Source organism: Zootoca vivipara, chromosome 15 (genome assembly GCF_965207765.1).
Source record: "Zootoca vivipara chromosome 15, rZooViv2.hap1.1, whole genome shotgun sequence".
Lineage (NCBI taxonomy): Eukaryota > Metazoa > Chordata > Lepidosauria > Squamata > Lacertidae > Zootoca > Zootoca vivipara.
The window spans coordinates 28,241,681-28,266,702 of record NC_142598.1 but is presented as its reverse complement, the minus strand read 5'-3'; the positions used below and the strand labels follow the sequence as shown (position 1 = coordinate 28,266,702).

At 44.9% G+C, this 25,022-nt stretch overlaps 1 protein-coding gene across 4 annotated transcripts; it reads right to left on the bottom strand.

Moving 5' to 3' along the window:
- Positions 1–4,938: 4,938 nt before the first annotated feature.
- Positions 4,939–18,548, bottom strand: INIP (INTS3 and NABP interacting protein). 4 transcript variants are annotated; one of them, XM_088658382.1, is made up of 7 exons: positions 18,381–18,548; positions 15,523–15,604; positions 14,614–14,889; positions 10,054–10,156; positions 8,061–8,120; positions 7,547–7,637; positions 5,353–5,663 (listed from the first exon to the last, which is right to left on the bottom strand). In XM_088658382.1, the coding sequence occupies exons 3-7, from the start codon at positions 14,753–14,755 to the stop codon at positions 5,568–5,570; spliced, it is 492 nt and encodes a 163-aa protein (XP_088514508.1). In that variant the 5' UTR covers positions 14,756–14,889; positions 15,523–15,604; positions 18,381–18,548; the 3' UTR covers positions 5,353–5,567. The 4 variants fall into 4 exon arrangements, with proteins under 4 accessions (XP_034953048.1, XP_034953049.1, XP_088514508.1 ...); XM_035097157.3 differs by lacking the exon at positions 14,614–14,889 and having other exon boundaries at positions 4,939–5,663; XM_088658383.1 differs by lacking the exon at positions 8,061–8,120.
- Positions 18,549–25,022: the final 6,474 nt, after the last annotated feature.

Below are 25,022 nucleotides of genomic sequence, written 5' to 3'. Positions count from 1 at the left end.
AAGTACACAATTGGTTCCGGAAGTCTGTACTTAACCTGAAGTGTACTTAACTTGAAGCGAACTTTCCCATCAAAAGTAATGGAAAGTGGATTAATCCGTTCCAGATGGGTCCGCGGAGTACTCAACCTGAAGTGTACTTAACCCGAAGCATGGGTGTAATTGGTTCTGGAAGTCCGTACTTAACCTGAAGCGTACTTAACCTGAAGCGAACTTTCCCATCAAAAGTAATGGAAAGTGGATTAATCCGTTCCAGACAGGTCCGTGGAGTACTTAAACTGAAAGTACTCAAACCAATGCGTACTTAAACCAAGGTAGGACTGTATTGGCATAATTTTCAGCTCTCCTACCCCACTATTTAGCCCAGGATCCACATAGTATGTTTTGCAGCACAATCATTTACATCAGGGGGTGCCTAACCTTTGCCCCCCCCAGATGTTTGTGAATGCCATCTTCTATTTCATCCCTGACCACTGACCATCTTGGCTGGGACTGGTGAGAGTTGGAGTCAACCACATTTGAAGGGTCACAGAGCTACAATTTCTGGCACCAATAACAAACGGGAGTTCCCGGCATTCTTCAGGGGGAATTGTGCATTCAGTGTTTGCTGTTTACGCAGCCTCGTGTTATGCAAGGCTTGCCTTTCTCTGACAGTTAATGATGGCAAAATATTGCAGCCGATTTACATGCATAGGAGTTCCTACCTAGCTTTGATTTCCTGAGGGTATTTCTGTCACTTCTTCCTGCTGCTAGCTGTTTTTTTTCTTCCAGTTCTTTTACCTAGGCCAGACTACAAAGGGATTAGAGACACAATTACATCCCTGAATGTAAACAACAAATATTGCATACTTCAAAAACACTGCTGTTAGCTGGTAAATAATAAATTGCACCCCACCTAGGAAAGATCTGACAATGATTCACAGAATGCTGGCTTCGTTCCTCATAAAAGCCTCTTTCCCTGTTTTGAGAAAGCTGACATATTTATGGTGGGTTTGTAGAATACAGTTTGTAATTCACTGTTAATAATTATTTACAGCAAAATTTCCCCCTTCTGAAGTCGGCAGAGAGCTGTCAAATGGGAAGATTTCACAATTTATATGGGGCTGTGTGCATTAGTCAAGCCCAGGAGTATATTAACTTATGGCTGCCTGGAATCCATTTGACAGCAAATAGATCAGGAGAAGCAAAATACTGTCAGAAACAGGAGAGGCAAGAAAAGGTTTCCATTTTAGAAACAATTTTAAACACAAGACAAAGGGAGGAGGGAAGCATGTCATTCACCGGAGCATTAGATTTTCCTTAGTTTTGAAGAAAACCCCAGTGAATTTTGTACCTAAATAGTTCAGTTCTGGAGTGTGAATTGTGAAACATTTCTACATTTTGTAAGTGAAATATGCTGTACTCCAAGCCATGGAAGAACCACATGGAGCTATATGTAGAGTCCTGAAATCCCATGAAAGGTGAATGACCTGAGTTGCTATATGCGGGATGCAGCAGCAAAAAAAAGCTAATGCTATTCTAGGCTGCATCAACAGAAGTATACTGTCCAGATCATGGGAAGTAATAATAGCACTCCATTCTGCCTTCATCAAACCACACCTGGAATACTGTGCCCAAATTTGGGCAGCACAATTTAAGGATGTTGACAAGCTGGAACATGTGCAGAAGAGGGCAACCAAGATGATCAAGGGTCTGGAAACCAAGCCTTATGAGAAGCGCATGAAGGATGAGTTTAACCTGGGAAAGATGAGACTGAGAAATACAACAGCCACCTTCAAGTATCTCAAGGGTTGTTGCATGAGAAATGGAACAAGCTTGTTTTCTCTTGCTCCGGAGTTGTAGGACTTGAACCAATAGTTTCAAGTTACAAGCATACCTGCCAAGTCCCGGACTGCGGAATCTGGGCCCGGCAGCCGCGTGACACCGGAAGTTGCGTAGACGCAACTTCCAGTGTCGCTTTGCCCATCTATGGGCACAAAAAATGGCCGGCGCCGGCAACAGAAGTCATGTCTACACATGTCCGGAAGTGCGTAGACGCAACTTCTGGTGTCGCTTTGCCCATCTATGGGCACAAAAAATGGCCGCCGCCGACACCGGAAGTCGCGTCTACGCACTTCCGGACATGCGTAGACGCAAATTTCAGCACCGGTGCCGGCCATTTTCGGTGCCCATAGATGGGCAAAGCAGGGGGGGGGGAATGGCCGCCGGCAGGAGAATAACAGGAGACGAAGTGATACGGGGGACCGTCGGGAAACGGTATGAAAAAACGGGGGTTTCCTGGGGAAAATGGGGTACTTGGCAGCTATGGTTACAAGAAATGAGATTCTGACTAAACATCAGGAAAATACTTTCTGATATTAAGAGCTGTTTGACAGTGGAACTGTCTTCCTGGGGGCGTTGTGGGCTCTCCTTTCTTGGAGATTTTAAAATAGAGGTTGGATGGCTATCTGTCATGTGTGCTTTAGGTGAGATTCTTGCATTGCAGTGGGTTGGACAGGGGTGGCCAACTCCCGAGAGACTGTGGGGGGGGTGCGTTTCAGGTCAAGGTTGTTGAGCTTTTTTTTAGGGAGGAGGAAAGCCCCTTTTTTTAGGGGTTCAGGTAAAAGTTGCTGTGCTTCTTTAGGAAGAAAAGCCCTGTCAAAGTTGTTTTGCTTTTTATAGGGGAGCAAAGGTTGTTGAGCTGCTTTAGGGGGAGCCAGCGATCTACCAGTGATCTACCACAGATGCCCAGTGATCTACCAGTAGATCACGATCTACCTGTTGGACGTGCCTGGACTAGATGACCCCCCAGTGTCCCTTCAACGCTACAATTCTATGATTCTGTGTGATAAAAGTCATGCAACCTTTCTAAATCTTTATTTGTTCTCATGGCCCCTTCCAGTTCTACGATTCTATGAAATGTAAGTGGCTCAAATTATCAAAAGATAAGACTCATACTGAACATAACTGCCCCTTGAGCATGGCTGGCTCCAGTCTTGTGGACCCATGGCTTAGAATGGTCTTCCCCACCCTGGTTCCCACCAGTTGTTTTAAAGGAAAACTCCCATTATATTTCACCAGTAGCCGTACCGGCTAAGGGTGGGCTAACTGAAGTAGGAAGCCAACTACATTTGGATGAGCAATTTTGAGATGAGCAATAACAAAAACGAAGAAGTGAATGGAAGCTTATCCAAATATTGCAACCCAGCAAGAGGGGGGAACATGCACAGGGACGGTGGCTTATGAATGCACAGCTGGGAACTGATGCAACAAGAAGTGTTGGATCGGGGCCAAACTGGACCGGTCTGGGTTGTGTGGTCATGTATATTTTCAACACAATCTTCTGTGGACAGAAGACATGAGAGTAGCTCATTTGCCTAGACATATTGGTGATCTTTTTTTCACAGCTATGGTCATGGCAGTCTTGAAGATTATATGGCTGCATTTCTTTTCCTTTTTATTCAGACTCCCTCTTGTGGCAGAACATGATTAAGAACCCAGTTCTATCCAGTCACGTCAAAATTTGAAACGTGGTTCATTTTAAGAAATCTGCGACATGGGCCCGATGACTTCTCTTCTTTTAAAAACTTCACTCCTGAATCCGCACTTTGGTAGCAGGGGCTCCCCATTCCCCCCAAATTGAAGCCTATTGTTTTGCACGCAAGAAATTGCAGCCATCTCCCACACCCCAGGCAGAGTTATCATGAACAGGGTGTAAGTAATAGGACCCAATTGGAAATTGTACGGTTGTCACTAATCACACAACCTTCCATTCTCACATCTCGTCATGAAATTTTCAGCATTTGTTCCCTTGTTCCCTTAAAGTTGTTGATGTTGTTGTTGTTGTTGTTTACACAACTAAGCAAGTGTGCTGCTTAAGACTTCTATGTGATGGCAATATACACATGTGCCTTTCTTTCTGTGGGTGGGAATCACTGAAGAATATGAAAGGGTGGAAGACAAATTGTTTATCATGGGCTACGTCAGAGATGGAGAATCTGTGGTCCTTCCGATGATGTTGGACTCCACCATGAGAGAACTCATTGTGCCGTACTGAATAATCAATCAATCAATCAATCAATCTTTATTGCGTTCAAAGACCTGACAACAGTTTCATAAGTAGGGTCAGGTAGGGGAGCAAGTCATAAAGTCTAGTGAAGTTTATACTGGAACAGGCCCGTCTTAACCACATCGAGCGCCGTGGCGCAAAAGGTCCCTCCGCCGCCACCCCCCCTAACTCACCGCGGACGCAGAGGAGGGACATGGCATGGGCGGGCCGGGCGCTGAGGGTGGGCTGGGCTCAGGGACACCGCAGCGGGTGGGCCGGGCTGCCTGGTTGTCCTCCGGGGCACTGGCGCTGCCTCCTCCTGCGCGGAGGCCTCTGCTGGGGGGGCGGTGCCGCGCAGTACCCGGCCTCTTGTCCTCCTTATGCCCCGACCCGTCAGGCTGAGGCCGGGACTCGAACCCGCAGTGGGTGGGAGGGAGGGAGGCAAGGAGCAGGGTGAGCTGGAGGGCGGCTGGGCTGTCTGGCGGGTGCAGCGTGGCGCCCCCTGGTGGCCCGGCACCCTGGCGCATTGCGCCACCCAACCTTGCCTTAGGGCCGGCCCTGTACTGGAACACCCTTCTGTCAGATGTCAAGGAAATAAATACCTATCTGACTTTTAGAAGACATCTGAAGGCAGCCCCGTATAGGCAAGTTTTTAATGTTTGCTGTTTTACTGTGTTTGATGTTTTGATTTGTTGGAAGCTGCCCAGAGAGGCTAGGTCAACCCAGTCAGATGGGTGGGTGGCATATCAATAAATTGTTGCTGTTGCTGTTGCTGTTGTGTTGTTGTTGCTGCTGCTGCTGCAATAACCTGAGTCAAATGTTGTCTTTTACCCCAGTCTTCAGATATTGAAACACACACACAGATGTCACACAAATACTAACATTTGAAAATATTCAAACCCAGGGCAGGCTGGTGATGTAGTAGTCACTTTAATGTTGGTTAAGTATGTGATCTGTGGTCCTGGAAGCCCAATGTTCAAAGCTCACCACAAATATCGATTTCCTAGGTGGCTGAAAGGAAATCACACACACTCCTCCCCCTCTCTCCGACACACACTCATCTGGAACATCAGAATAACAATACTGACCTACTTTACAAGGTTTTTGCAACAACTATGGAAATAATCCATGTAGAACACTGAGATGCTTCAGTGTGCTCTATTGAATTATTTAATGGGCTATACTGAGTGTGTTACTTAATGAGATTGATGGGCATGTGGTAAACTGAACTAAAGGAACAAGGAAAGATTGAAAACCACAATTCAAGTACATAGTAGTAATATCCAACTTTGAAAACTGGAGGAAAGAAAAACAGGGTGCCTGAGAACTCATTTTAAGTAGTTTAATGCCACCACCATATATATATATATATATATATATATATATATATATATATATATATATAATGAAAATGAAAGCCATTATAATGAATAAAAAAGAAATCAGTTTTGAATCCTCTCTTATTCTCACAAACCATTGACTGAAAGTTTGGAGCAGCGGCACCTGCGGCAGTGGGTGATCTTCATTCTACGGACTCCCTGTCTCACTCTGACTCAAGTCGTGGCAACACAGGGAGAATAAGGTTTCCAAAGGCAGAGTCTTGGGTTATAAAGTATCCTGAAGAATGTGCATGAGCATGCTGGAAGAGGAAGAGAAAACATCTAGAAAATGGCACGTGTAATACACGGGAGTAGCCTCCTCATGGCGCTATCCAAGCAATAGGAGGGCATGAAAAACCACAAACCAGATTCAGAGGTGGTGTTGTTGTTGTTTAAAAAAATCTATATCAGAGGTTTCAATCCTGAACACAGTTGGATTTATTTAATCCTTTCGACATCTATGGGATTTAATTCTGTGCGGCACTGCAGTTGAAATCTTGTTAAGAGTCAGGATCTGGAATTCAATCTAAAAGACAGGCGCTAATGCTTATGGGATTGTCTGGAATATCTTCAGGCTGCCTTTGCATCCTCTGCTCCTTGAATTCCAGCCTGACGGGATGCTGGGGAGAAATGAGCCTAAATCTAAAATGAAAAAAAAATGATGTGGTACAGCAGGCATAGGCAAACTCGGCCCTCCAGATGTTTTGAGACTACAATTCCCATCATGCCTGACCACTGTTAGCTAGGGATGGTGGGAGTTGTAGTCCCAAAACATCTGGAGGGCTGAGCTTGCCTATGCCTGTGGTACAAGATGACCAGGCACCAATGCTATTATTAAAGGTAAAAGGACCCCTGACCATTAGGTCCAGTCATGACCGACTCTGGGGTTGTGGTACTCATCTTGCGTTATTGGCCGAGGGAGCCGGCGTACAGCTTCCAGGTCATGTGGTCAGCATGACAAAGCCGCTTCTGGTGAACCAGAGCAGCACACAGAAACACCATTTACCAGCGGCGTACTGAGCCTCTCCGTCACCCGGGGCAGCAACCCGCTCTGTCGTGACGCGTGCGCCGTGACGTAACATCGCTACGTCATGACGCATGCACTGGAGCAGCGGTGGCTGTGGCAAATCGCTCCGTAGCGCTTTTGCTTCCTCCTGCTCAGGCAGAGTGGCGAGGAGTGGGCCAGAGAGCGGGTTGCCGCCGCTGCCGCTCCAGTGCCTGCATCCTTGGATCCTGATCCTAGAGCGGCGGCACTGCTGCGGCAAACTGCTCCGTAGTGCTTTTGCTCCTCGCCACTCTGCCTGAGCTTTTGCTCCTCGCCGGGTTTGCTGCTGGGATTGGGATCCGAGGGTCTAGCATTGGGATCTGAGGGTCCGGGTGCTGGAGCGGTGGCGGCGGCAAACCGCTCCGTAGCGCTTTTGCTTCCTCCTGCTCAGGCGGAGCAGTGAGGGGCGGGCCAGAGAGCCCCTCCCTAGCCCGCCCCTCGCCGCTCCGCCTGAGCAGGAAGAACCAATGGGCGCCGGCCGACACAGCCACCCCTCGGAGGGGCAAGGCGAGGCTCCGTTCATTGGCTGCTTCACGTGCCACTCAATAGAGTGGCGGATGGCAGCCAGCAACATCGGGGCCGCCGTCAGTGGGGAGGCGCCGCTAAAGTGGTGTCCCCCCCCAGTGTGGAACCCAGGGCGCACCACCCCCATCACCCCCCCCTTGCGACACCCCTGCCACTTACCTTCCCGCTGTAACAGTACCTATTTCTCTACTTGCACTTTGACGTTCCTTCGAACTGCTAGGTTGGCAGGAGCTGGGACCGAGCAACGGGAGCTCACCCCGTTGCGGGGATTTGAACCGCTGACCTTCTGATTGGCAAGCCCTAGTCTCTGTGGTTTAACCTACAGTGCCACCCCCCCCTTATGCTATTATTATTGCATCACAAATAATTCCCAGATATAAAACTATGTTATCAATGTGCAAGTCCTAAAGTTGCAAGAGGCATGTTCGTTTTGGTCCCTAACCACATGAAAAAAGGTCCTTAGGAGCAACAGCTACCAATGCACCAAGACCCCCCCCCCAAAAAACAACAACCCCAAACCCAACAAAATACGGATCCTGCCAACCCGAGTCTTATGTGACTGGGACAACTTACCTGCAGAGCGGCCTTTTGCTGTGCCGCTATGTGCTGTTGCTCAGCATGATCGCGGAAATCCTTGTTTAGGGAGGATCTAGCTAGCGAGATGCTACAAGTAACAGAAAGGAAGGGGAAAGAGAGGCATCACAAAAATGCAGCAAAGGTAGCAACCACCACGAGATCATGGGTGAGGTGGGCATTTCAGAGTCAAGAAAGTTCCATGATCTCCTACTTGGAAATGCGAGGCTTGAAATTTTGGGGGGATTCGAACATGCAAGACGGTGTGCGTGAACACACACCAGGCAGACCGTTCTGTTCTGGAACACTCACCCCAGCGGAGGCAGGTCAAGTCAAATGGAAAGGAAAGCCCTGCCCCCAGAGTAAGGCAAAAGGAAGTCAGCTGGAAGTCATGCAGCAGAATGAATGATGCTAGGGGAACCCCCAGCAGGTTTTTGTTTTGTTTTTTTGCTCGTTCACCAGCGCCACCCAATGACTTGCCTAAGTGATACCTGAATAAAACAGCACTACTAACCAGGGGTCCATAGTCTTCAGGATGGGGAGTTCATATGTTTGGAAGAGTGGCTGCAGAACTCTGTATGCAGGAAAAGAGTTTCCTATTGAGATCGAGCCCGGACAAGGTCTCTCCATAGTCAACATGTTGACAAGTTAACAGTGCACAAAAACACTACTACTACACCATGAGCAATAAATCAAGTTCTAGGCTAAACTCTAGGGGGATGGGAAGAGGAAGAACTGATATAAGAGAGAGTCACACTTATTCATTGTTCCATTCAGGTTCCACTTAAACATCTCAGTGGCTTACTGTAAATCTCAGGTCTAGAAAAACTATGATAAGGTCCACTGTCTGGAAGTGTAGGTTTGGAGGTGATGGTGAAAAGGTGTAGACTGGCCACTGCGAGGTTCTGCTACTTTCTTGGGGGGGGGGAGTGCCCTGAAATAGCTGGTTATGTGTACTCACTGGGCAAAATACAAATGCATCTCCAACAATGTAGTAACTTGGCACTCCTAATAAAGAGATGAAATCTTCCCCTCTACGTTCACCTGGCGAGGCTTTCCCAACTGCTCTGAAAAACTGGATGTCTACATATGCAATAAAAGTGTTCAGACAAACAAATGCTCCTATGAGCTCTTCGATGTCATTTTATAACAAATATTTGTAAGATGGAGAGAGACAGAGGGACAGAAGGAGCTTTCTGCACCTAGTTCTCTGATAAATTAAGTCGTTTTGGTGCTGAAATAGAGCACTTAAAAAATCAAACAATCACATGCACTTCTCTAAGTTGAGTTTGTGTACATATACACCTAAGAAGGAATAAAACTGTAAAGAACACTGATTTTTTTTTAAGTGTGGAAATGAAGAACTTCTGCTTTCCTTAAAAAAATATTCTGAAAGTATTTTAAAAACTGGGAAAGGGTCATAGCTCAGTGGTAGAGCATCTCCCTTGCTTGAACATCTCAGTTCAATGTCTGGCATCTCCAGGTAGGGATGGGAGTGTGTCCTTCTTGAAACCCTGTAGAGCTGCTGCCAGACGGGTAGAGACAATAATCAGTTAGATGGACCCAGATTTTGTAACACAGAGGGAAAATGTATGGCTTTTATGGGTTCCAGGAACCTACTGAGGTTATTCTACTGGAATTTGATATGTGCTCTAACATTCTCATCTTCTACTGCTGGCAGCCTTCGGTGTTTGCATTTTCATTATTTGTTAATTTATCTAAATAACTTCTATCCCAATTTTCTACACTAAGATGTACTTACAGTGTTCTGTGCTTCTGATCTGCAGCATTGTATTTTAAAGGTTGCTACTGATCTGTTGATAATTTCAATTACCATTTTATTCTATTCATGTTGTATTTTGAGATTGCCGCTAGCCACCCTGGGTGCCAGCAAGAGGAAAGGTTGGGTGTAATAACCAGCCATCAAACAAACAAACAAACAAACAAACAACAAACAAAAACTATATGGTATTATGGTTATTAAGATCAATGTGTTTTAGTGTATTAGCTTAGTGTATTGAGAGCCACCTTTTTCTGAGGAGTGGATGAAAATAGATTATTTTATAATATAAAAAACCAGGGGTTGCTAGTGTGGGACACCCATGCAACCAAAAAGATTCCCAGGTGCCTACAGGGTCCCCCCCCCCCGTGCTGAAATTAGGCTTGAAAGAAGCATTCTATTGTCTGCATGTTGTGCTCACAACAGTTCATCAGGTTTGCGAATGCATTCACAAGCCCAATAAGTTCTGGCAACCACAACTGTATTTAACTTCTCCTCTTCCAGAGGGAAAGAGCAATGGGAGAGGGTCAGAAGACAGAAATCCAAGGCACATGCTGGCTGCCCTCCTCAAAGCTGCTTTTTTGGGGGTACAACTAGTGCACAACTCTGTTGTGAAACGGGCCCATTGGAGGAACATGCAACTGGCATGAGAAAGCTGCATGTGGCTTTCCTCTTTGATCTGAGAGCATGACTGAAACAAAGAGACAGGTCTCTAAACATACTGTACCTGGCTCCGGGGTGATTCGTGGAAGACTGGTTTTGCATCAGCAGCTTCCTCTTCTCTTTGTCGAGCTCAGCCAAGATCGCAACCCTGTTCTTATTCTGAAAGCCTAGGAAGAGTGAGAGGAATGTAAAATGTTACTGATGCATCCTATTTCTCTGAGCCACCGTGTAACCCTACTGGCTTAAAGCCTCTCCCAAGCGAATGATGATGAATATCAATGATGAATATATTAATCTTCAGAGCCAATGAGCACAATCCTTGAAGCCTATTTATAACTTTCCTTTCTCCTCTCCTCATTAACAACATGAAATACCTTCCTAACAATACCATCCACACTAACCATTTAAATAAGTCTTTAATCTCGAGCCTGGCATTCAAGAGCTGTCTGTTTTACACTGCAAGAAGGTTTCTGGTATTAAAAGCACCGCTTCCTCCATTAGAAATACCTGGGCATAGATTCCTGCAGTCTAGAAATGGCAAACATTTGTGACCGGAATAATTTATACAATGGGTGAAACTCTCGTGCCATGGCTGATTTCAGAAAGTTACATTGTAAAATCTTAAGGTTCAGAGTTTTGGTTGTTGGAGGTCTATGCTTGGGAGCCAGTCGTGGTGTAGTAGCTAGGGCGTTGGGCTAGGACCCAGGACACCAGGGTTCAAATGCCCACCCAGCCATAAGGCTCACTGGGTGACCTTGGGCCAGACACTGCCTCTCCGCTAGACATCCGTCCCACAGTTGTTGTAAAGATAAAATGGGAAGAGGGAGGCAACTCACATGCATGACTTTGAGCTTCTTGCAGGGAATGTGCGATGAGACGTACATATTTTACCTCTAAAGTGAACAGCCATTGCTCAGGACACTGAACCAAAGGTAAATTGTTCTGGAAACTCTACAAACCTCATCTTGGTACTCAGTATAACCCTGCAATTAATTGGTGGTAGTGGCTGCCACCGTGAGCTCATTTATGCTTATATTTACTTGCTTTGATATAAGCTAATGGGCTTGCTTTGATGTTTTCCTTATCTGTGGGCTTGGGGTGCTGGGCTCTGAGCCCAGAAAGGGGAACTGTCTGTAAGATTTGGGTATTTGCCACCTGTGCCCTCATCTGGGGAGGTGAAATAATGGGGAGTCCTGGCCAAAGTGATGTACGCTGCTTTGTGTATAAAGAATGTAGGAATAAAAACAATAATATTATATACTGTAATAATAATTTATTATTTATACCCCATCCATCTGGCTGGGTTCCCCCAGCCACTCTGGGCAGCTCCCAACAGAATAATAATAATAATAATAATAATAATAATAATAATAATAATAAAGCGACAAAACATCAAACATTAAAAACTTCCCTAAACAGGGCTGCCTTCAGATGTTTGCTTGAGCGCAAGCAAGCAATCTCCTTGCTGCAGTCTCACATCTGTAAAGGCTAAGGGACCTGGCAGGCTGATTTGCTGCCATTCTATACCTTTTTTTATTTATTAAAGCACTAGAACTGATCGTGCTGGCATTTTTGACACCCTCCTTTGGCATCCCTGCACCCAGCTGCTGCAATGAGTCCTCCTTCAGAACACTCCACCCTCTACAAGTCAATTGCTGTTAGAGACATTATACCAAACTTTTACTGGCTCAAAAGACAGTCCAGTATTCCATTAAGCCAGTGATTCTCAACCTTAGGTCTCCAGCTGTTTTGGGGTTACAGTTCCCATCATCCCTGACAACTGGTCCTGCTAGCTAGGGATGATGGGAGTTGTAGTCCAAAAGCAGCTGGAGACCCAAGTTTGGGGAAACCCTGCATTAAGCCAATGTACAAATACATGAGAACGCAGTTCTCCCAGGAATGCCTATTTAAGGAGCCAAGCACCCAAACATGGCAAATAAGCAGAGTTGTATAATTGTAGAGCTGGAAGGGACCACAGGGTTCCTGTGCAATGCAGGAATCTTGCAGGACAAAGAGAGGTTGTTTTATTTTTGAATGCCGAGTTAGTACTCTAGCTGAGAAATATCCACACATATGCTTCTTTATTCCTTTAAAAAAATATTCATTTTATAAGAAAAAAGAAAAGAAAAATACAACAAAACAAACAAAACAAACAAACAAACATATAAAACACACACAACTATTTCTTATATATACCTAATTTTCATTAACATCCTCAGGTGACTTCCCTCTGTCCCTTCCTTCTGAAGTTCATTATAATACATCTTTAGCAATTTATTCACCATTTTCTCATCACCAGTTATTAATTTTATTATTCCATTAACTATAACCAATTACTTAAATTCTACATTCATTTAATTCTACCTCCAAATCTTAAATTTAACGCTTATAGCCTATTATTATCTCCACTAAGGGAAATAATTTTCTAAATATTACAATATTTTTTCAAATGTATTTTATATTTTTCCAATCTTCTTCCACCATCTCTTCCTTCTGGTCACAGAGCCTCCCAGTCATTTCAGCGAGTTCCATAAAGGGAAGCTTCTTTATTCCAAATCAGACCAAGGGTCCCCTAAGTCAAGAATGGATCCTGACTGGCCACAGGTCTCTAAGATTTCAGATCCTGGCCTCTCTGTTGCTCTGGAAGCTTGCCTTGGACCAAGGAATAAGCACAGGAAGTGATGTTTTCCTACTCAGTCCAAGCCTCCAAAGTTCACCTCCGAGTCAGGGATTGGCACACTTGACTATGCAAAATTTACAAAATAATCATAATCATAATCACAATCACAGTGTTTTTTTCTAAATGAAATGCAGTAGTACCTCGGGTTACGAACACGATCCGTTCCGGGTCGCAGTTCATATCGCGAAAAGTTCGTAACCCAAACCGCCATTTTGCGCATGCGCAAAGCGCTATTTTCGCGCTTTGCGAATGCGCAAACCGCACACGCGCAGCCGAAAATACTTCCAGGTTTGCGCAGTTCGTAACCCGAGTTGTTCATAACCCGAGGTGTTCGTAACCCGAGGTACGACTGTAGTTTAGGGGTACTCTCATTAAATGCTTCCATCTGAGACTCAGGAAACCCCATGACAGGAAATGAGACCGCCATTGGGAGTAGCAACGGAACTGATGATTCACCGTGCTAGAGAAAAAACTAAAAATTATAAAAAAAAATTGTTTTGTCTCTTGTTAGATTCACAAAATGTTTAGGGGTATGCATACCCCCAGAAAAAAACCCACAAATAATAATAAAAAAATAATATTTGTATACACCTTCATCCATAGATCTCAAGGCTGTTCACAACATAAAATTACACTATAAAAAACACAATAAATGTGCTTGACTTGGGCTTTGGGCTGACAGAAATAATGCATGTACTTTCCAGGGTGCTGCAGAATTTTATGGAGGATGTTCTGCCCCCTCGTGCTATTTTCCAGAAAGGGAGGCTAGGGGGTCTCTCCTGGCGGTTGAGATCCTGCCCCCCTGAGCTGGAGCACCAAATTCTGGACCTCAATAATCAACACACAAACTAGCAAAGCTTAGAAACAGAATACAGTAATCCTGCTTCCCCCAACCTGGTGTCTGTCACCTGTTGGTAGACTGCAATTCCCATCATCCTTGGCTATTGGGCATGTTGGTTAGGGCTGATGGGAATTAGAGTCCAGCAACATCAAGAGGGCCCCAGGTTGGGGAAGGTTGGCATAAGCGATTACTGCACCACTTATAATAACCTAATTGCGTCTCGCACAATTACCATCTACAAGCCAATTCTCTCAACCCCTTTCTTTCTTACAACAAACTACATTCTGATGTATTCTCCCACATGTTCAGTAACAATTAAGGAAAATTCATGTCGCTTATTAGATTTCCTATGAATTATTAAAGTATGAATATTTTACTTGCCTCCGATAACTGTGACCACATAGGCAGAATAATGTAAGGCATTATGAAAGTGGTGTCCTTGGGGAAATCTGCACATAAAGACTAATTAATGCCCTCAAGTTGGAGGCTATGTATTAGGACTAGTGATTTAAATGCTAAATAAAAAGGTCCCGGTCCTTACCCTTCACAAAGAATAACACAATCCTGAAATGTACTGTGAGTTTAAATTAGATTAGGGTTGCCACGTCAGGAACATCCCAGACCCTGAGATTTCAGGGCCCATTCTTGAGACCTGAGGCAACCTTGCTGATGGCTTTGGCGATGGAGGTTAATTGGGAGAGTGGAGGGGAAAGGCGAGGGGAGACACCCCCCCAATGCAATAATCTGCAGCCAGCTCCCGTCAGTTTGCTGAAGTTTGTGAGCAACATGTACAGTCTTCTTAATTTTAATATATTTATTAAAAGATATAATTTTAATATATTTAAGGCACTCTCAGCCACCTGGAGACTCAAGCCCTTCACCAGCCACCAGGAGTGGGTCAGGCAAGCTTCGAGACTCCAGGTCAGACCTGGAGGTCTGGCAACCACAATTAGGATAGTTTAATGAGGAGGCAGTGAGAGATTTTGCTTTCTTGGGCTCCATGATTACTGCAGGGGGTGACAGCAGTCACAAAATTAAAAGACGCCTGCTTCTTGGGAGAAAAGCAATGACAAACATCTTAAAAAGCAGAGGCAGCACCTTACCAACAAAGGTCTGTATAGTTAAAGCTATGGTTTTCCCAGTAGTGATGTATGGAAGTGAGAGCTGGACCATAAAAGAAGGCTGATCACCGAAGAATTGGTGCTTTTGAATTGTGGTGCTGGAGGAGACTCTTGAGAGTCCCATGGACTGCAAGAAGATCCAACCGATCCATTCCGAAGGATATCAGCCCTGAGTGCTCACTGGAAGGACAGATCCTGAAGCTGAGGCTCCAATACTTTGGCCACCTCATGAGAAGAGAAGACTCCCTGGAAAAGACCCTGATGTTGGGAAAGATTGAGGGCACAAGGAGAAGGGGACAACAGAGGATGAGATGGTTGGACAGTGTTCTTGAAGCTATGAACATGAGTTTGACCAAACTGCGGGAGGCAGTGGAAGACAGGAGTGCCTGGCGTGCTCTGGTCCATGGGGTCACAAAGAGTCGGACACGACTAAACAATGAGGAAAAGGGTCAACTAACACATATTACAGAAACAGGAAATGTTCTCTGAATGGTTCTCTTTCTATATACTTTCTATATACTGTCACACAAAAACAACCAACAGATCAGTGCTTTATTATTATTATTTTAAGCAGTGATGATGAGAGAAAAGTCCATTTTACAAAACTGATCATTGGGTATAGGCTCCACAACCTTTCCCCATAACAGTCAAGATACACATTCAGAAGCTTCATGTAATAAAATCTTCAATGACAGTAGGATTTCCTTATCCACCTATCAGTTTCCCTATTTTTTCAGCCAATTCACCCAGGGTGATTTACTGCCTTAGGACATTTCCTACATTGATTTCTAATTATTTCTAATGCTGATTTCTAAGCTAGCAGGGATATTTCCTGTTTTTCCACATAAGAGAGAATCTGTGGTCCTAGTTATACGAAAATGCAACATTTACCTTGTCCAGGAGGATTGGAAGCCATCTTGCCAGGTTCCTCCTTAATTTAACAAGAAGCAGCTATAACCTGTTATGTAAAAACCTATCAAAATGAACAGAAATTAATTTGTGAACATAAAGGCATACAACTCAAAAGCTCAGCAATAGCTTCGTCCAACAACCACCAACTCTCGGAAATGGTTGCAAACAATACAAAGTAGAATCTAGGTTGGTTTCATTTCTTTATAGCAGTATTTCCAACGCTGCCAGTTTGTATGATATAAGACGGCAGGCTGCAACAATACAATAAAATATAAAATACCATTAAAACAGTAAAAGACAATTATATCAAACACAAAGATTCACAGATTTATTGCAGCATAAGCTTTCACGGTATAAAGATCAGTTTTTGTTTTATTTAAAAAGGTCATTGCATTGAAACCCTGCACAAAAATGCAGCCGGCAGCAGTGGCGGAGCTTCATGCTCTGGCACCGGGGGGGGGGGGCTGGCGCACTTCCTGAGGGTGTAGCGTGCCTCCTGGGGGTGTGGTGCCCAGCGCGGGCAGGGAGGGCAGCCACAATGGCACCCCACCGGGATCGGTGCACTCCCCCCCCACTCCTCTTCCTCCACCAATGGCCAGCAGGTTGTTATTGGAGCTGCTACCTGCAAGCAATCAGCCCCCTTTTTGAAACAGCTGCACTGATTTGTTAGCAATGCTCTTAAAAGTCCTTTGAAGGTAAACAGCATTTCTGTGCGCTCTGGCACCTGTCATGGGGTCCCATTGCGCCAGAAGCAGTTTAATTCTGTTGGCCACATGACCCAGAAAGCTGTCTGTGGACAAATGCCGGCTCCCTTGGCCTGAAAGCGAGATGAGCTCTGCAACCCCATAGTCGCCTTTGGCTGGACCTAACCGTCCAGGGGTCCTTTACCTTTTACAGCTAAGGACGAGGATACCCGAAGGCTCACAGGTATGAACCTGCCTACTTTCTGATCTCATCACTGGAGGTCTCCCACCCTGTGTATGCCAACAACCCTTGAAATACATGTCACTCATTGGTACCAGGGGAAATGGCTCCTCAGCAGCTATGCCTTGACTTTGAAACTCTCACCCAAGGGAAGACTTCCTTTTCCAGAAAGCCCTTTTGCTTTTAACTGTGCTGTAAAATTAATTTAACGGGGCGCTTCCTACTGTTATTTCCCCCACTGCTATTCCTATTTAGTAGCTCGTTTTTAAATGTGTATGGTATTGCGGCTTTTATTTTTTACTCATTGCAAGCCACCTTGGTTTTGTCATCGTCCCCCCATGAAAGATGGGATAAAAATGCTTTAAAATAAATAAAATGGACCAATGGGAATCTGGAGTTCCACATATCCAAAGCTCAGTGGCAGCTGGTCACCCATTTGCTCAGAAGAGGAGAGTTAAGCTGGCAAAAAAATACTGGCTCATTTTGTACATCCCACTAGAAACGCTCAGAAGCTAGTTTGCTTCAACTAACCACAGTTCAGGTTAACCTCAGTTTAAGGTTTAGAAAACACAATAAAGTGCAGTTAAACAAAAACAAAAAATGTTTCCAATCTCTTCCTCAAAGATCATCCCAAATTTTGATATCTAGGGTGGTCGAGGTGTGTGTGTGCACACATACCCTTATGCAGGTGTCCTGCACACACCTATGAGCCAATTGCCAGTAGGTAAAGCTAATCTTAGAATGAGATACGGCAATAAGACTCTAAAATAATAATAATAATTTTATTATTTGTACCCCATCCATCTGACTGCATTGCTCTAGCCACTCAGGGCGGCTTCCAACTTATAAAAACAATATATACCAGGCATCCCCAAACTTTGGCCCTCCAGATGTTTTGGACTACAATTCCCATCTTTCCCGACCACTGGTCCTGTTAGCTAGGGTTCATGGGAGTTGTAGGCCAAAACATCTGCAGGGCCGCAGTTTGGGGATGCCTGATATATACTATACAGGGCTGCTTTCATATGTCTCCTAAAGGCGTTCCACAGGGTGGGTGCCACCACCGAGAAGGCCCTCTCTTCCTTAGTTTATTACGCTGGCAATAATGACCAAGCTGTCCTGCCCAGAAAAAGAATAGACAACCTTACTGTTCTCAACCAGTCAAAGCTGAGAAGAGAGTGGAGCAGAGAACCTGGTGGGGATAGCACCTTACAAACACCCCTGTATAAAACAAAAGCTTGCTAAATACATATGCACAACCTTGGGGGGGGGAGCTTTTTTTAAATAAATAAATAAAACCCACTAAAAAGGCTGCAATCCTATACCCACCTACCTGAGACTAAATCCCATCAGACTTACAAAGCTAGTGGATGCGTTATTTGAACAGGCCAGCAGAAATCTCCACTAATTTAACAAGAGGGTTGCCAGACTCAATAGAGGACAGGACTTCTGTGCCTTTAATTGCCCTGCTCTCTTTTGAGTCTGGAAACCTTAAAGAGAAACCAGCAGACCCTTTGCTTGGAAATTAAACAATTTGACATTAAAATAAGATCTGCTTCTACCTTTAAGAGAGCAGGGCAATTGAAGGCACAGAAGTCCTGTCCTCTATTGAGTCTGGCAACCCTATTTAACAATGATTATTTATTACACTTTCTACTAAACTATGCCCAAATCTGTTGCTCCTCTCTGCTCTTATTTGGTAGCCCTGACTCCTCCTCCCTCCCTCCCTTACCCTCCTTTGCATTGAAGTAGGAACAAGGAGGGTTACCATCTCTCCCAATCATTCTTTAATAAATAAAAATAAATCTGCATAGTGGGTAGGCTAGGCTAGGGGACAGAGACTAGCGGATTGAGATGTTCAGTCAATAAATGAAAACAAACAAACAAACAAGCCCCGCCCCAGTTTAAAATACCTGGCAGGTGGGAATCCCAATTCATTCCTATCCTTCACGTGGGTTGTTTGCTCTCCCTTTTATCTTCTTTGCTCTCCCCACCGCGTTTGCACAGATGAGCCCTCCCGCGGCTCCCCCTCTTCCTCGGTTGGGATGCTCCCTCCGAACTTGACGTTTCCGATGAAGGAGTGATGAACTCGCTTTGCCGCGTCTGCGCGTGCGCGCGGCGAAAGGAAACTCGCCTCCCTTTGCTTCCCACCACTCGGATCTCTAGCGGCATCTGAAAAGGTTAGAAGCAACGCTCTAGCCTCTACAGACTCATAAAAAGGGTAGGGGTGCCGCACGTTTGCCAGCTTCCGAGCTGAGTTGGAACTTTCTCGTGATGCTTTGATGCGGACAAACGAGCGACTTAGAAGGGTGGCCGAGGGAGGCAATGTTAGCAAAGACGATCTTTGCTGCTGTGTTTTAGTGAGTGGGATTTCTGGCTGGAAATCCAAATCGGCGCTGTTGAAGAATCCCAACTGTTGTTCAATTACTATTATTATTCTTAAGGACTAGCTACGTTTTGTTTTTTTTTATTGGAGGTCTCTAACTGCATAGTTGCACCGGACTACAATGCGGGGCTGTTGTAAACCACTTCTCTCTTAGGCACGGCGTTTACACACGCGCGCACGCAACCGCAACTTGTAAAACGGAGGTAATAGCAATCGGTTTGCATTTTGCAGAAAATGATAGGTAGGTAGGTGGGCTGAAATGAAATTTAAAACCACATTTTGACATTAAAATAAGATCTGCTTCTACCTTTTGATAGGATGGGGGATGTTACATTGCTGTCCATTCAAAGGCACTCTAAATTTCTGAATTTCTCTGCTGTATTCTCATGGGCGTAGTCAGGATTTATGTTGGGAGGGGGCAGGACACCCACTTGCCATCATTCTCTATCTGGCTCTGTCTAAGCACAGGGTTTCCTAAACTTGGGTCTCCAGCTGTTATTGGACTACAACTCCCATCATTCCTAGCTAGCAGAACCAGTGGTCAGGGATGATGGGAGATGTAGCCCCCAAAACAGCTGGAGACCCCAAGTTTGGTAACAAATTCGGAATGCATAGCTGCCAAGTTATCCCTTATTTTAAGGGATTTTCCCTTATGCTGAATAGGCTTCCTCGCGAGAAAAGGGAAAACTTGGCAGCTATGGGAATGAAATGTTTTGAATTACTTTCTTTTGACCCAAAGTGCTCAGGAAAAGATATCTCAAATCTTTCTACAATTTCTACTTTTTGTTGTTGTCGTTTAGTCGTGTCCGACTCTTCGTGACCCCATGAACCATAGCACGCCAGGCACTCCTGTCTTTTTATTTACAGTATTTATTTGAATTGGGGGGGGGGGGGCGCAGCTCACTGCCGCCCGTGTGTTTTGCACTGCTGTCCATGCTGGTGGATGGTTTTCAAAAGAAATGGAATCGGAAGAAGCTTGCACGTCACTACTCCAAGCAATGGAAGTCGAGTCTTGTTCTTTTGTAACTCTATGGGAAATAACCCTGAAAGACACGGCAGGACAATGAAACAGGAAGCGAGTGCAAAAAAAAAAAACCCTCAAGGGAGCAAAGTGGCTATTGGTAACATAGATGCAAGAAAGGGAGAGACTGATACATCCTTCACTCATGGGCAGAATTCTGTGGCTACTTTTGATGCCATGCGTCTGCTGGTTAGAGCATCTCTTTGTGCGCAGAATGTCCGCGGTTCAGTCGATGTGGCTGGGAATGTTCGGTCTGAAACCCTGGAGAGCCGCTGCCAGTCAGTACAGACAATACTGGGCTCTGTGGACTCAGTGAAGGCCAGTATGTACTTTGCATATTTGAAGGGTAAAAGTAACAGGTGCTCATAAGAGACAGTGCAGAAGACCTGGAGTTTATCACTGCAGCTGTGTGGCAATATCACTCCTCGCTCACTCACTTGTCGCTGTTGCTTTGTTATAAATGGCTTTTTGTGGCTGCCTTTCCTTTGCCTAAATTTGTAATGGGAACATAGAAATGTCGCCTAGTTCCCCTCTCTTTCTTTTATACTTTCAGAGTTCTATAGCAGATTTCCCCCCTTGTACTTCCTATAGCAGTATGCTCCCCCCCCCACTAATTTTGTTTCCTCTGATTAATTTTTGTCAGGTACCGGTGTTGGTTAAATGTTTAGTTGGGGTTGGCGGCTACTTTAATTTGGGTATAACTGTAAACTGTTTATTGTTGTTGTTGTTGTTATTGTTATTGGTTTTTACTGATTTATTGGTTTATTTGTTGTTTATATAGGGTATCTTGTTTTTTAAATGTTTGATGCTTTGTTGTGTTTTATATGTTGTAAGCCGCCCAAGGTGGCTGGGGAAACCCAGCCAGATGGGCAGGATGTAAATTAAAATTTATTATTCCATTCCACTACCCCAAAAAGTAGAAGCAAAGGCAAAAGTCATGCCTTTTAAACTAATGTCATACTGTGTGGTTATTATTTTTAAAGCAAACTTGCTTTACCACTACTCATTGTGCTATGGGTGGAGAAATAAACTGGGGGCGAGGTTGCTTAACTCGCTTCCCTCAAGGTATTTTTTTCTGTTCAAAATGGCCTAGAGATGAAGCATCAAGTTGGAGGGATTCTGAGAAGGCTCAGTGGCAGCTGGTCACTCCATTGAAAAGGTTTAAGGCTGAAGTCCCTTTGCCTTTCCCCTCACCTTCAGCTACTCCTCTGCATATGCTGCGATCCTATATTCATTTCCCCGAGAGTAAGCTCCTTGACTGCCTATTTGATTGCTATGGTTTCATATGGTGTCATGGGCTTCGAAGAAACTCGATCTCAGGACGCAACGGAGAAACGCGCTAAGAGGAAGGCACCCTTGGCAAATCCACACTGTGATCAACTCCTGCCAATGTTCCCACTGTGGAAGGATGTGTGGATCCAGAATTGGCCTCCACAGTCACTTACGGACCCATTGTTAAAATCATGTTTATGGAAGACAATCTTACTCGGCTACGAGTGATCGCCAAAGAAGAAGAAAGAAGCTATGGTTTCAAATAATGTCAAAGAAATCCATGAAATTACGAACAGCCTGTAGTTGCAGTTGGCCCAATTTCTCATAATGAGGGTCATATTTTAGTTACGTATGAGTTGGATTCACCTCTTCTCAAAGCTGCTTTAAAAAATAAAATTGGGACAAAGTAAAGTTACATGCAGCTGTACATGCAATACTGCTATAGTTTAATAGCAGCAATCATAGCTGCTATTAGGCACACCTGTAGGATTCCTTATGGTGATTTCACAGGATTTGACGCATCGTGGTGGATCAATGAGCGAAGTGTGTACAGTACCAGTGTTCCAATGACACGCTGTTGCCAGAATAATCCCCACTTGCTTCAGTGTTGCATTTTGAGGTGTTGAAGTAGCATTCTGAGAGTGGCACAGGAAATGGCAATGGATACAAAGGAACATGAGTGTTACACACAACCCAGTCTCTGAACACTAAAAGATCCCAAAGGTTCTCTGCATATCCTGGGTTTGGCTTCCTTCAAATGAAGCGGTGTCTTCGTGATATATCATTTATTTACACGTACATACCATACCCTCCAACATTTCTCTGATGAAAATAGGGACGCCCTATTCCATAATAATTATTATTATTGCCCCAGTCACTCTGGGCAGCTTCCAACATATATAAAAACAGAATAAAGCATTAAATAACTTTCCTATACAGGGCTGCCTTCATGTGTATTCTAAAAGTTGTGTAGTTACTTATTTCCTTGGTTTGGGGGTCACATAACTCCTTACCCTCCAACATGCTTTCAATGAAAATAGGGGCATCCTAAGGAAAAGTGGGACATTCCGGGATCTAATCAGAAACCAGGACGGCTTCTGTAAATCTGGGACTGCCCCTGGACAATAGGGACACTTGGGTGAAATCTAGACACATATAAAAATGCTGTGAAAATGTGTTGTTGTTTTTTTTAAAAAAAGTTTTTACAATACTGTATATATTGAATTTGCTATAAGCTCGCCATTGCCATCCAGTGTCACATTTGTACAATGCACTTAAAACACACTTAAAACGTTATATTTGCAGCTGTATAGCTGAGTCCTTGGGAGGGTCTGATATACAGGCTGTGCAAAATATGATGTTTCAGGCATTAACACTCCAACAGGTCTTGGTCCTCCACTGGCTTTTTTGGCGGGGGGGGGGAGTGGGAGGGACAGCACACCCAAAGCCATAGTTTTGGGTTCAGCACAGAAAGCAAATCAAGTCTGTCTCTCCCTGCATTGTGGTTCAACTGAACTGTCATCTTTATTGTTCTTGCACTCACCATTGAATTCGAACATATTTCATACCTGCCTCCTGAAAATGGATAATGATGGCACCAGGCATGCCTCCCTAGGGAGAGGATTCTGCAAGCAGGGAGCCACCACCTATGTTTCATGTTGCCAGTCAATACCCCTTCCGTGGGAGGGGGCACACCGAGAAGGGCCACCGAGGACAAACATAGGGTAAATATAAATAAAATAAAATAAATCATATACTCACACCTGTTTTCTTATTCCCCTGCCTGCCCTCCGGCGGGCTGTTTTTACATGTGTTTTTCTTTTTTTGAGTACAACCACATGGTTATTGTTATTGTTAATCAATGTTTGATTTAAGTCCTGTCTGTTCTGCAAAGCAACACAAACTGGCTTACACACAAAAAACAATTCAGTGCAACACAAGATAAATTCCAGCCTAAGCAAAAACAATTCACAGCAAAATACACAGCAAGAGAAAGGAATCACAATGCTCAGTTAATTGTAAATAAGTAAAAAGAAGAAGAAAAGAAATAAAAGTAGTTTGTGTCCTGCTTTGGGGATCACTTATGGGTGTGTGCCCAGCAAGTGCCCCACTCTGTCTGCCCTCTGTCTGTTGGCATTGCTCCCAGCGGTATGCTGCCCCCCCAAGCTCCCAAGTGTAAGCTCTGAGATCCGGTACAACACTGGTTCTGGGAAGAAGCCATCCCTGGAGTCCCTCTCGGTTTCTAGGCAGCTGCATGTGCCTTTCTGCTGCAGTGGTTGGGGTTGAAGAGACAAGCTCTGCAAGAAGAGGCCAAATGAAATCACGCCGAGAAGTCTGGTCTGCTGCTGTCCTCTCCTTCCCACCTGAAGGAATATCATGGTGCATCCTTTTCACTCTTGAGCATCATTTCACCTGGATAGAAAAACAAGTAGAACAGGGAGACCTAATTATTCAAGCTAGGATTTATCTAAAAAGGATAAGCCTGAAGGCATTGTTTAGGGGGGGGGATGCAAGTTCAGGCTCAGAGGGACCTGCGGCTCACCAGCTCTTGTTTGACCACAACTCCCATCAAACCCAGGCATCAAGGATGATGGGAATTGTAGTCAGATAACATTGGGAGGGTGACATCTTCCCCATCCGTGATGCAGGTTAGAAAGAAGAATCCCCCCCAATTATACTGAAATTTTGATGTAGTTCTCTCTAGTCTAGGGGCAATTACAGTAATAATAATAATAATAATAATAATAATAATAATAATAATAATAATAATATATTTATACCCCGCCCATCTGGCTGGGCTTCCCCTGCCACTCGGGGCGGCTTCCAACAAACATTAAAATACATCAAATATCACAGATTAAAAACTTCCCTAAACAGGGCTGCCTTTAGGTATTTTCTAAATGTCAGGTAGTTGTTTATCTCTCTGACCTCTGATGGGAAGGTGTTCCACAGGGCAGGTGCCACTACCAAGAAGGCCCTCTGCCTGGTTCCCTGTAGCTTTGCTTCTCGCAGTGAGGGAACTGCCAGAAGGCCCTCGGAGCTGGACCTCAGTGTCCGGGCAGAACGATGGGGGAGGAGACGCTCCTTCAGGTATACTGGACCGAGGCCATTTAGGGCTTTAAAGGTCAGCACCAACACTTTGAATTGTGCTCGGAAACGTACTGGGAGCCAATGTAGGTCACGGCAGCCGCTCCCAGTCACCAGTCTAGCTGCCGCATTCTGGATTAGTTGTAGTTTCTGGGTCACCTTCAAAGGTAGCCCCACGTAGAGCGCATTGCAGTAATCCAAGCGGGAGATAACCAGAGCATGCACCACTCTGGCGAGGCAGTCCGCAGGCAGGTAGGGTCTCAGCCTGCGTACCAGATGGAGCTGGTAGACAGCTGCCCTGGACACAGAATTAACCTGCGCCTCCATGGACAGCTGTGAGTCCAAAATGACTCCCAGGCTGCGCACCTGTCTTTCAGGGGCACAGTTACCCCGTTTAGGACCAGGGAGTCCTCCACACCTGCCCGCTTCCTGTCCCCCACAAACAGTACTTCTGTCTTGTCAGGATTCAATCTCAATCTGTTAGCCGCCATCCATCCTCCAACCGCCAACAGTATATTAAAAGATGCAGTTTGTAACACTGGGATCAGTGGAAACTCTATTCCTGTGTGTGTGTGTGTGTGTGTGTGTGTGCGCGCACATGTTGCCCCCCTCCCAGTCTGTATACAGTCAAACCTCGGTTGTTGAATGTAATCCATTCTGGAAGCCCATTCAGCTTCCGAAATATTTGACAACCAAGGCTCTGCTTCCGATTGGTTGCAGAAGCTTCCTGCACTCAGCGGAAGCTGCACCGGCTTCCGAAAAACATTTACTTCCAGGATTTTGGTGTTC